General features: G+C 41.4%; 1 protein-coding gene across 1 annotated transcript in view; it reads left to right on the top strand.

Moving 5' to 3' along the window:
* TRRAP (transformation/transcription domain-associated protein) overlaps positions 1–12,763 on the top strand; it is a 116,318-nt gene that overhangs the window by 24,058 nt on the left and 79,497 nt on the right. The window contains exons 16-24 of the mRNA XM_012638896.1: positions 4–171; positions 262–359; positions 846–1,040; positions 1,494–1,685; positions 3,604–3,769; positions 5,739–5,995; positions 7,965–8,165; positions 11,247–11,398; positions 11,736–11,935. Of these exons, the coding sequence (XP_012494350.1) occupies positions 4–171; positions 262–359; positions 846–1,040; positions 1,494–1,685; positions 3,604–3,769; positions 5,739–5,995; positions 7,965–8,165; positions 11,247–11,398; positions 11,736–11,935 (1,629 nt within the window). The remainder of the gene's footprint in view (positions 1–3; positions 172–261; positions 360–845; positions 1,041–1,493; positions 1,686–3,603; positions 3,770–5,738; positions 5,996–7,964; positions 8,166–11,246; positions 11,399–11,735; positions 11,936–12,763) is intronic.

Raw genomic sequence — 12,763 nt, 5'->3', positions numbered from 1 at the left:
CAGCCACCCCTGTGACCCCAGCCCCCGTGCCTCCCTTTGAGAAGCAGGGAGAAAAAGATAAGGAAGACAAGCAGACGTTCCAGGTCACAGATTGCCGCAGTTTGGTAAAAACCTTGGTCTGTGGTGTCAAGACAATCACGTGGGGCATAACATCCTGTAAAGCACCTGGTGGTAATTCTGCTCTTGAATTATTTACGTAAATAATATTTTTAATAAAATTGGCTTTATTTGAGTTAACTTCATATGCTATCTCTTTTCCAGAAGCTCAGTTTATTCCCAACAAGCAGTTACAGCCCAAAGAAACACAGATTTACATAAAACTTGTGAAATACGCCATGCAGGCTTTAGATATTTATCAGGTAAGGAAGTGCCCTCAAACCAGCCTGTTGTATATGGAAAATGCCTTTTAGAATTAAGATGTTAGTGATGGAATAGGCCTTGAGACATCTGTTGTTATTTGGATGGTCTATGGTATTTATATTCCCACCTTTGCTTTTGTTCTGCAACTTAGTGTTGCACTTAACGGTGAAAATTCTTATTTATATTTAATGAAAGTCTGAATTGTGTGCGTTTTGTGGGGCAGATGGTATTAACGGAGTGCAATAGAAACATAAGATTTAAGTTTACTAATTTTCCTGGTCTGAACACCTGGAGTATTTTTAAAAAAAATTCTTTTGTAAAATTAAGGTGAGAAAGAATTTAAAAGATTTGGGGGGGGTACATTTATTATCTAAGTCAAGTGCTCTATTTTAAGTATGCAACTGATCTGATTATGTAATGGAATATATTCAGAGAAGTTCAGTTTTAAGGCCTGTGGGTGTGGTTCTTTCTTTTCCTTGTGCTAGGTCCAGATAGCAGGAAACGGTCAAACGTACATTCGTGTCGCAAACTGCCAGACCGTTCGAATGAAGGAAGAGAAGGAGGTGTTGGAACACTTCGCTGGTGTGTTCACGATGATGAATCCTTTAACGTTTAAAGAAATCTTTCAAACTACAGTCCCTTATATGGTGGAAAGAATCTCAAAAAATTATGCTCTTCAGGTATAATACTCCTTTTTTATGTTCTTTCATCATTAACTTTGCAGTTTTTTATGGGTTGAATACTTCGTGTTTCATTTAATTTGAGGATTTTAAGAATAACGCACCTAAGGATGTGCTTGCAGAGCAAAATTCAGAGAAACATTAGGCTATAATGTTTGAAAAAATTTTTCAAAAGATCCAGATGCTTTGGACCAGCTTCTTTCATTAGGAGAAATTAAATATGTATTAAATATAGCCCTTGGTATTTGATCGTGAGCGTGAAATAACAGATTAAGTACTTGAAGCAAGCTGTTCTCAATGCTTAGCAAATCCATTTTTTCCTTTGGTGGATAATTAAATTTCTTGGTGTGTCTAGTGTAGGTTCTGTTTTGTTTTGGAAAAGCTCATTACTTTGTCTTAAAGCTGTTTTGAGGAAGGAATTATTTTTGTCACGTGCATCTCTTGTTTTGATAGATTGTTGCCAATTCCTTCTTGGCAAATCCTACTACCTCTGCTCTGTTTGCTACAATTCTGGTGGAGTATCTCCTTGATCGCCTGCCAGAAATGGGCTCCAACGTAGAGCTCTCCAACCTGTACCTCAAGCTGTTTAAGTTGGTCTTTGGCTCCGTCTCCCTCTTTGCAGCTGAAAATGAACAAATGCTCAAGGTAAAGTTCATTCAGATTTAAGTAGTACTTGCATTCAGGGATTTTTTCGTTGTTGTTTCCTAATTTTTGTTTTCACTTTTGAACAGAAACTGTAGTGACTCTTTTTATCTGTAAAATGCTCTTTGAATTAATAAATATTTGCAACAAATAAGGACCAAGTGTGAAAAACATTTCATGTGTTTCTTAGCAGAGCTTAATTTATTTATCTGGTGTCTTAAAATGAAAAATTCAAAACTCTTCTGGTAAGTGTGGTGTGGTGTTATTAATGTTGCTTGTTAAAACTCAGGTTCCTTTTCTGGATTATAAAAGTAAAATAAGAGCATGTTATTCTTAAGTGATGCAAAAGAATATTCTACAAGCAAAAAGTGTCTTCATGTACCTCTCCAATCCAAAGAGAAACAGCATACTGTGTGACAGTTCTGATTACAGCAACCTTTACTCAGGTTTTGTGTCTTCTCTGTTCACACTCTGTGCAGCAATATGTATGCAGCACATTTCAGGACTATTTGCTTATTTTTCCCTTTTAAATCAAGAGTTCTAATCAGTTTATGTTCCTTTATTAAAATCATCTTAGGGAAGATGTCTCATCACACATTTTTCTGGATGACTAATCCTATATAATTGGATCTCATCAGTTATTTGATTCTAGCAAGTGGCTAAAATGTATATTGCTCACTAAAAGCAGCAGATGGTGGCATAAAAACCTTATAAAAATGCACTTCCACTTGTGGCAAAATATTTTAATTCTTACAGAAAGTTGAGTATTATCACCACTTGTGTCTAAAGAGAGATGTTTTCCCATAGGGGGAAATTTGAAGATGGAGGCAAGATCCATTCTTTATGGAGTAAAGGTGCAGATGGTGATACAGAGCCCCACTATGTGACACTTTACTTGTTGTTTTTCAGTTATGTAGTAATCTATTATTAACAGCCTTAACATTACTTTTGTATTAATATAAAAGGAAAATAGTTTTTTAAAGATACAAAATATTTAATCATAATCTGTGTTCTCATAATTCAGTATGTTCAAATCAATTTTTGCATTAGATACTAGTATACAGAACAACAACAAAAAAACAAAATAAAACCTAACAGGACAAACCTAATGTTAGAATATTGCTCAAGAAAAATATTCAAGGAGCAAATTTCATAGAACTTTTTGTCAAAAAAATAATATACAGTTCTGTAAAATAAATGCATCATGTCATAAACAATCATATACAGTAATAAATTTGAAATTGTATCAGTGACTAAACCAACAGTTTACAGTTCACTTTAAATAATACATGCAAAAAGATTTCGTGTTAAACTTAGCCTGTGACATGTCAAAAGCAGGATTTGAAGTACAAAATAAAAAGCCAATGTGATTTAAAATGTTGAAGTTATTATGATGTAATAAAGTGATTCTTTTTTAGTTAAAGATCAATATAAACACATTTTTCCATTAAGTCTTACAAAACCCTATAATCTCAAACATCTTTTGAGGTTCTTTCACACTTTGCCTACATCTTATTTGATTGGTAGTGCAGTTTCTATTCCTATAGGTAATGTTTTGCATTTAGATTGTTCTAGGAAACAGGCTTCTTTAATCTTGTTGACTGTGTAGTCCTATAAAGGAGTGACCCTATCCACAAGAGCCACACAGAATGGTGAGTTACTGTTGCATGTCGCCTGTACAACATCGTGTAACTGTGGAGTAAGAACAAATGCTCCTTTCACAGCTAAACTGGTGGAAAACAACATGTTCTTTAAGAGAAATTAATTTGAGTCAAATAAAGATTGGAAAGTTCTTGTTTTGTTTTTTCTTTTGTAATAAACTCATCAGAATTGCCTTTCGTTGCTGTTCAATTGCACTGATGCTTTGGCTTGAGTCTGAGGTGTAGACTCTCCACTAATCTGCCTTTTCTCCACCCTGCAGCCTCACCTGCACAAGATCGTGAACAGCTCAATGGAGCTCGCACAGACCGCCAAGGAGCCCTACAACTACTTCCTCTTGCTCCGGGCACTGTTCCGCTCTATCGGTGGAGGTAGCCATGATCTCCTGTATCAGGAATTTCTGCCTCTCCTCCCAAACCTCCTGCAAGGTAAGAGCAGTGACTGTGGTTGCCTTTTAGTCTTGTGTGTGTGCATGTATCTGTCTGCCTTTGACTGCTGGAGTTCATCCCCTGTACCCCACGAAGGTCATGGTTGGTGGGGTGGGACGTGTGTGTGTGTTACTTATCTCCCCCTCTTCTTTAAAGGCAATGGGACTTTGAAGGGAGCCCTGTTTGGACTTAGGCTCTTCCCTCCCTACTCAGCACTGAATGGGATTTGGAAGGTTTTAGGTATCTGGTTAGGACTTAGTTCCATTTTGTTTGATAAGCATCTAGAAAGAAAGTGGTTCCTAATGGTTTAGTAAGATCAGGATCCCTAGATTGAAAGAGAATCAAAACAAAAAGGAAAAAGCAAGTTACAAAACTGATTTACAGTCAGTGTATATTTTCATCTAGTTTCTAAATCTGCATAACCAGATCCTGTAATTCCTATATAATTAAGAATGCTCTCAAGAAACATAGTTAAAGAGGATCTTGAGCCCACTGAATGTTTATGGGGTGTGAACTGATTGGAAACACTATCTCAGGAATTAATCTTTTTTTGGTAAATTGAGCTCTTGACAAGGGATTGACTTCCTCATGTATTTTCTTTGCAAATTCCTTCAAAGAGAAGTGACATTATATACTAAGGAGGCAACTGGGACATACTTGAATATGTTGAAATAAAATGGCCATAAATCTGCCATGGAAGGGGCTTCATGTGGCCCATAATCAGGGTCCATATTTAACCCTATCTTTAGTCCCTAAGCCTTTGTTGTCCTCAGTCTGATTTCCTCCTCCTGTGTCCTCTCTGCCATCCCCAAGCTGGTTTCTCTCTCTTAGTCTTGTTAACGCTGATCCTGTGCTGGGAACTTGGCCCTGTGCCCTCTGCTCATCACCTTTTCCTTGGGATTCTGTCTCTGGTTCTGCTGCCTCGTGGTGCCTCCCCTGACAACTCTTCTTTTCTCTGAGCTCTCTCATATCACACTGCTTTCCTGTGCTATGCAGGACGCGCCCAGTCTCGGTCCACTGTTACACGCCTTTCTCTCTCTAGCTGGTCTCCCATCCCTCGGTGGGAATGGCTCAATGAGGAAGGAACTCAGTAAATCCTTGTTTATCCTTGTGAAGTGTGGGGAGTTTGACTTTATAAGGAGGTGGCTCCTCTCCATTTATAATAAACAAAAATTGATTTTAAAAAATATTTATTTTAGAGCATAGACCTCAACTTGGTCTTCTGGAAGCCTGAAAAGATACAAACTTTGAACTTGAGGTGAAAGCATCATTTTGAAGTCTGGCTCTTTAGGTTGGACTTAATAGTATTACATGATTTTTAAAAAAGATAACTTATAATAAGTTATAAGGATATAATATTATAATAAATTACTATTTATAATAATTACATACAGCCTGTTGTTGCCACTACAAAAGAGATCATGAATGCAGTTGTAGGACTGATTTAACTAATAGGGCATATTCTTATAAGGGCACAAAAAGTCTTTCTATAATCTTGGTTTTTTTTGTTTTGGTTTGGTTTTTTTGTTTGCTTTTTTTTTTTTGTTGAGACAGAGTCTCGCTCTTGCCTGGGGTAGAGTGCCGTGGCGTTACCGTAGCTCACAACAACCTCAAACTCCTGGGCTCAAGCAATCCTCTTGCCTCAGCCTCCCGGGTAGCTGGCACTACAGGCGTGAACCACCATGCCTGGCTAATTTTTTCTATTTTTAGTTGCCCAGCTAATTTTTTTTCTATTTTTAATAGAGATGGGGTCTCATTCTTGCTCAGGCTGGTCTCGAATTCCTGAGCTCAAGTGATCCTCCCATCTCGGCCTCCCAGAGTGCTAGGATTACAGGCGTGAGCCACCGTGCCTGGCCTATAATCTTACTGCTGTTTACAACAAAAGGTGGATCGGTTATTTTGTACAGTTAACTTTGACATTGTCTGGAAAGTAACTTCTCTCTCTGACGCTCTCAAACCCTGTGTCCAGGACTGAACATGTTGCAGAGCGGCCTGCACAAGCAGCACATGAAGGACCTCTTTGTGGAGCTGTGCCTCACGGTGCCCGTGCGGCTGAGCTCTCTCTTGCCATATCTGCCCATGTTAATGGATCCCTTGGTGTCTGCACTCAATGGGTCTCAGACATTGGTCAGCCAAGGCCTGAGGACTCTGGAGTTGTGTGTGGACAACCTGCAGCCCGACTTCCTGTATGACCACATTCAACCTGTCCGCGCAGAGCTCATGCAGGTAAGTCTGCGTTTACTTGAGTGCCAGCAGGGGGCATTGGATGCTCACATATCTAGTTTTTGCTGAGCAGTTTGGGCGAGTTGTTTCTCCAGGAGCAATGGGCTATCATTGGGCTCTCTGCTAGATGGAGTGGTGTGACTTCGCACTTACTTTGTGAATCTGCTAATGTGTTAAAAGATATAAGGAAATACTATAGATCGTGAATGGATATTGGTTGTGCAGTATTACCTCTTTTTCAGAGAACTTTCACAAGTGTTATATTCTTAATAAGTTGGTGACTTAAGAAGGCAGGTGTTAGGTGACTGTATGGCCACTATTGCTTCCAGCAAAAACCTTTCTTTATTCATGAAAGATCTTCCATTGCATTATAAAGGGATGAAGATGCTTATATATTTGTTCATTAAAGTTTGCATGTTACAGTTAGATTTTTCCTTCATGTTTTGGTGTTACTGGTTTGTGATGTGGTTGGTAATTGTCAAAGGGTTAGGCTTTCTGTTTATTCACCTGCCCATTTAGTGTAGTGTATTTGACCCCAAATAGGGGTTGGAACAGCAGCTTTATATAATGGAGGCTAATAACTCCTAGGGGACAGGAGGCTCTGGACAAGCTAGATTGGAGACCACAGCTTGGACTTGGGCTTCAGCTTGGGAGACTTTCTCTGCCCATCCTGATTTAGATCTTGGGCTTCATCTAGGCTGGAAGAAGATGGTGTAGGGGGTGGGTCAGAGTCAGCTCTCCCTTCTGGTCACATGAGGATTGACAAGAACCTGCCTCTAGAATAGCACTGTTGGTTCTAGAAGGCAGACCCTGGTCCTGACCCAGTGTGCATGAGCAGCATGTGGAAGGAGGCAGAGGTGAGTTCTTGAACCTTCCTTCCATCCATGAGCAGACGGCCAGAGAGAGAGAGAGAGAGAAACAGAGAGTGAGTCAAGGCCACAGTCACCTATGCTCCAGAGGAGCAGCACTGTGTCAGTCTCTCCCGGTCCCATCAGCCGCTCAGGCCAGGCTTGTTCTCAGTGCCACCCCCCTCCTGGGGGAGGGCAGCGGAAGTCCCCTCTCCTGAGGATTCGTGAGGATTGGGTGGGCCAGGTGAAGGGTGGATAAGGTGAGGGGACTTAGACTCCACCTTCCGAATAATTACTAAGGAGGAGCCTGCTTGGATCTACAGGAACGTAAGAGAAATTGGAATTTTGCTTGGTTTAGAGAAAAATATCAAGATTTTATGTTAAGTTTGAATATTGCTAGACACGAATATTTGACATTGTTACAGAAAGTGATTTAAGAAAATAGACTTAAATCGTCAACTGTGGTCATATTTAGGACTTCCAGTAATTTAGGTGAAAAAACACGGGGAAATTTACAGAGTTTTTTGGGACAGTTGAGTGTGAATGTTCCTTAGGTGAGGGTACATGTTAACTTATTTATTCCTGTAGTCCTGTAATGCAGGTGCCTTTATGATCCATGTTTTTCCCCTTTGTCATCCTGTAAGATTTGAAATATACAAGATAATTTATATATCATGTTTGTAAGTTACAAAGCCTAATAGAAGTAAAAACCTGAGAGCTCATGATCTAACCCCAGGACTAGAACTTGTCCAGCAGATTGCATTTGCCTCTGTGCTCCTCCCCTCCCATTTTGCATTGTATGTGCCTGAATAACACGTTGTTTAGTTTTCTTGCTTTTGAGCTCTGCAGTATTTATAATGTGCTTCTATTTGTATTATAGGAGCGTGGAAGAACATTTATATTTATATATGCATTTTTTTGTAAAGATGTAAAATTTCCTTGGAAGGATATATAAGACTAATAACATTGGTTTCCCCAAAGAAGGGAAAACTGTGTTTGGGGGATGAAGATGGCAGGAAAAAGATTGTTGCTCTATAGTGTTTCATCACTTTTGAATTTTGATTTGTGAACTATGTGAATGTTTTCCCTTGGAAGGATTTTAACAAAATCATGCTGATTTTTAGGCTTTGTGGCGCACCTTACGCAATCCTGCTGACAGCATCTCCCACGTGGCCTATCGTGTACTTGGTAAATTTGGTGGCAGTAACAGGAAGATGTTGAAGGAGTCCCAGAAGCTGCACTACGTTGTGACGGAAGTTCAAGGCCCCAGTATTACAGTGGAGTTTTCCGATTGTAAAGCATCTCTTCAGCTCCCAATGGAGAAGGTAAATGTGGAAGTCTTTGGGGAGCTTCGTGAAGGTATTATGTTTCATTTTAAGAAAGTTAATTTTTAATTGAAAATATTGAAATAAGACATGCTTTTTATGGGAGGGAATTTCAAACTTGGAGTAGAACAAGGTTTATCTGGCGATCAGCATGGTTGGCGAGGGGCTTTCAGAACTCTCGGAGGCTGTGGAGGGTGTTGCCCTGAGAGCTTGGGACCCTTGAGCAGTCCCATCTTTCCTGATGACCAGGAGGTGACACCAGCCCATCCCACCTTGAACTCTTAGTCTCTTAATGTCCAGCAGGCTTTACCTCAAGTGCTATTGAGAACCCAAGTGGGTTCCATGCTTGTCTGTCATCTCTGTCACCCCCAGCACCTCATTTTCTCCCCTTCTCTGTGTGAACATAGCTCACGTTCTCTCCTCCTGGCTCTTATCCCACAGCTCTTGGGTCTCTCTCACGTACTTTAGAAACTCCCATTTTATTGTGTAAAAAGCGAACAAATAAACTGTCTCCGACATTTTGCTGGAGTGTTCACTCTGCTCCCTTTGCTTTGTCTGTACTGAAAGCGATTTCTCCACCACCTCTCTCTCCTGGTCCTTCGTCAGTGTCTTCAGGTTGTCGCATTTGCTTTTTCCCCTTGTTACATCAGCAGCCCTTTTCTGCAGTGTAGCATAGCACTTTGTTACTGTGCCTTTTCAGGACAGTTATCTAGTTGTTGTATGTTGGGTGTTTTTTTAAGGATATCACAATATCCTTTTAGGTGCATCTGAGCAACTGGGCGTTTCAGTAAGGTGGGTGCCTGCTGGGCCTTGAGCCCCTGGCGCAGGTGTCGTGAGCCAGAACCGCTCTGAGCCTTCCTTTGCTCCGGCTGACCCTGCTCCATCTGTTGCATCAGTTTGCAGCACTGGGCATTTTTCCCTCGCTGTTTAAGAGGTTTACTCATGCAGTGGGTTCTATGATTTTTTTTTTTTTTAAAACCATTTGTTGGGGAGGATACCCGTTATGGTAAGCGTCACTCTGGAGTTGTTTTCTGTCATCTCTGCCTGTCCCCCCACTTCCTTAAGCCTATTCCTTATTCCCAGTCCTCACCCTTGCCCCATGGGGCAGCATTGCCCTCTCTAGCCTTGGGGCAGGTGCAGTCTCAAGCTTCTACACCAGAACTTCATCAAAATATTGTCCAAATCAGCTTTCCTCCTAAGAGAATTTCCTCCTAAATTCTGTCTTTACGTTGAAAATTACTCTAGCAAACAGCCTCATGCCTGTAGCACTTTCCCATGTCTTGGGTAATTGCCTTGAGAGGATTCTGTTTGCTTCAGCCATGTCAGTAGCAAGGTTGGTATTAGTAGTGAAAACTAAGGCATCGAACTTTTATTAGACATCTGTGTGGACTGAGCAGAGCGAGAAAAAAAAAATCATTTTAGAAGTAATTTTGCCCAAAAGCAGCTGAAGCATGGAAGAATTTAGGTTTAGAAGATAAATGTCTTTGAACCCTTGTAGAGACTTAACGGTGGTACCCATCGAGGCTTCTTCCCAAGCAGGACCTATAGGCAGGAGTGGCTGAGTAGCTAAGGAGCTGGCGGGGAAAAGGGAAAGATTATCATGGCCAAGCCAAGTACCAGTGAATTTCCATTAAACAATTCTGCTTTTGGCACATCTTACAACCCTTTATTCTTTTTGGCAGGTAATTGGCTCGTGGGTTACATTGATTCTTAAAAATAAAGTTTTTAAAATCAATACCACCTATTTATTAACCATTACTGACCAGATCAGAGATGGTTCTGCAGAAGGACTGAAATGCTCAAGGTGGGCTCACATAGTGAGGAGCCACTGTCACGCTCATGCGACTGTGCTGTGTGTCCCTGTGCCTGGCATGGTCTGGAGGGCAGGGCCTCTGTCCCTGTCTTTACCCTTTCCTGGTTCCTCATATAGGGCCTGGGTAAATCTTTAGTTATTTTGTTTGTTTTTGAGACAGGGTCTCACTCTGTTGCCTGGGCTAGAGTGCAGTGGCGGCATCACAGTTCACAGCAACCTCAGACTCCTGGGCTCAAGTGATCTTCCTGCCTCAGCCTCCTGAGTAGCTGGGACCACAGGTGCACATCACCATGCCCAGCTAATTTTTCTATTTTTTGTAGAGATAGGGGTCTCAGGCTGGTCTTAAACTCTTGGCCTTAAGCAATCCTCCCACCTCAGCCTCCCAAAGTGCTAGGATTACAGGCATGAGCTACCATGCCCGCCCAAATCTTTAACAAAAATGAGTTCTTTGATTTATATGCATGTGATTATCATTAAAGTTAATGTCTTAGCTGTTTAAAAGCTTCAGATTTTCTATGTGTGTGATTGTGCCTTTCTTCCCTTCTCGGTCAACCTAATGGAAATGAATAGGATCAGAATATGTGTGTATAACTTATGTAGGTTTTCTGAAAAAGTTAACTAACGTAAACCTTTTTTCCCTCCTCTAAAGAGGGAATTTAGTAAGAGCTTAAGAAAGCCATCTTTCAGTTGTGAACTTAGACGCAGGAAAGTCTGTGTACTGCAGAAAGTTCATTATTCTCGTTAGGACCTTGATGAGTGTGTGGAGGACACAGAATCTAGTTTAATCCAGCAAATCTACCACAAGAGGCCTTCTGAGCTCACTTAATTTCTCTAATCTCCTCTTGGCTGTTTAAACCTGAAATTATTGAAGCCGGGCATGGTGGCTCATGGCTGTAATGCTAGCAATTCGAGAGGTTGAGAATTCCTTGAGCGCAGGAGTTCATGACTAGCCTGGGCAACATAGCAAGACCCTATGCCTGGGCGACAGAGTGAGACTCTGTCTCAAAAAAAAAAGGAAAAGAAAAGAAATTATTAAACTGCGTCTTACATTTTAATTTGAACTGTACAATTCTTTATTTCATAATACTTCTACTGCCTCTTCCAGAAGTGTCATTTGTGAATTACTTGTTAGGCTATATTGGCCCACTGTGCTCTCTCAAAAGAAAATATACATTAAAAGTCTTCAGGGTGCTGCAAATGCTTTCAGTGAAAGTTTTTCAAAATCATTGAATTTCAGTGCAAGCTGTGTTTTCTGCATTCCTTTGCAGGCCATTGAGACCGCTCTGGACTGCCTGAAAAGTGCCAACACGGAGCCCTACTACCGGAGACAGGCGTGGGAGGTGATCAGGTGCTTCCTCGTGGCTATGATGAGCCTGGAGGACAACAAGCACGCACTCTACCAGCTGCTCGCGCACCCCAAGTACGTTGGTCATTTCACCCTTTGCGATTGGGTGGACCTCACTTTAGGAATTAGGGTTAGAGAGAACCTCCCAGGCTCCTCCATGTCCTGATTTAGTGGCTGTGCTCATATTAGGCAAAATATATTTGATGTCTCTTGAACCACTGGCTATCAGTGTTCAGAATGAAATTCATATCTGATTTCAGCTGTTGCTTATCTTAAAGCAGAGAAATTGACTCCCCCAGGCCTGTCTAAATAAGAGGGAAGTGGGTAGGTTGGAATTAAAAAAGCAAGTCGTAGTGGAATCCTCAGCCCAGGAGTTCGGTGTCGTGATGTTGGACTTAATTTTGCATTTCAGCTTTACAGAAAAGACCATACCCAATGTCATCATATCACATCGCTACAAAGCACAAGACACCCCAGCCCGGAAGACATTTGAGCAGGCCCTGACTGGGGCCTTCATGTCTGCCGTCATTAAGGACCTGCGGCCCAGCGCCCTGCCCTTTGTGGCCAGCTTGATCCGTCACTATACAATGGTGGCAGTTGCTCAGCAGTGTGGTGAGTATGGGGACCCGCTAGGGCAAAGGAAGTAGACATTTGATGTCTTCAGGGTGCTTCTAAAACTTGGTCAGGACATTTTGTTGTTTTAGAGAAGCTGAGTTTGGCTGATAGATTTTAGGTTTTTGTTTTCTAATTTTCCATTTGCTACATTGATAAAGGTCATTGGTATTTCAGTGGTGGGTGCCGTATCAACTGGAAAGTTTTACCAAGTTTTTTCTATAAAATACACCCAATTTAATCATTTGGTCCTTTTATACATGCTCTTTGTATACAAATAGTTTTGGACATGCCTCATGGAAAACAGCTGTGGTCACACTCATTGCTGTTCTTCCTCTGCCTGGTGGTGTTTTCCAAGGCCAGTCTTCCCCTCTGCTCCATGACCTACTCTCTGCTCTGCAGCCAGCTCCTCATCTTCTCCCCTGCAGTGTTTATTTCTCCTCCCAGGGCAGTCACCCAGGCTGTTCCTCCTGCCTAGACCAGCTACTCATCTCTGCTTTGGTGGCTCTCACCCTCTTGGTGGTAAAGGACCAATTGTGTTCATTTTTATTTCCAATCCATTGCAGACGATACCTTTATAAAAGACAATAAACCTGTTGTGACACTACCAGTTGCTGTGTAGGTTTCTGAAAACTTAACCCTCAATTTTGGCATCTCCTCGTAGACCAGTAACAGTCTGCAGACCACACTTGAGTAGCTCAGCTCCAGTTTGTGTCCTCAGAGCTTCCTCACCTAGAGATCAACAGGCAGAACACATAGAACTTTCCCCCTTTTAACTCCTCGTGGCCTGAACAGTCAACACTATACAGTTTAGCGCTTCAGTTGTTT

This window comes from Propithecus coquereli, unplaced genomic scaffold, assembly GCF_000956105.1.
Source record: "Propithecus coquereli isolate 6110/MARCELLA unplaced genomic scaffold, Pcoq_1.0 Scaffold137, whole genome shotgun sequence".
Lineage (NCBI taxonomy): Eukaryota > Metazoa > Chordata > Mammalia > Primates > Indriidae > Propithecus > Propithecus coquereli.
This window is presented reverse-complemented; position numbering and strand designations above follow the sequence as displayed.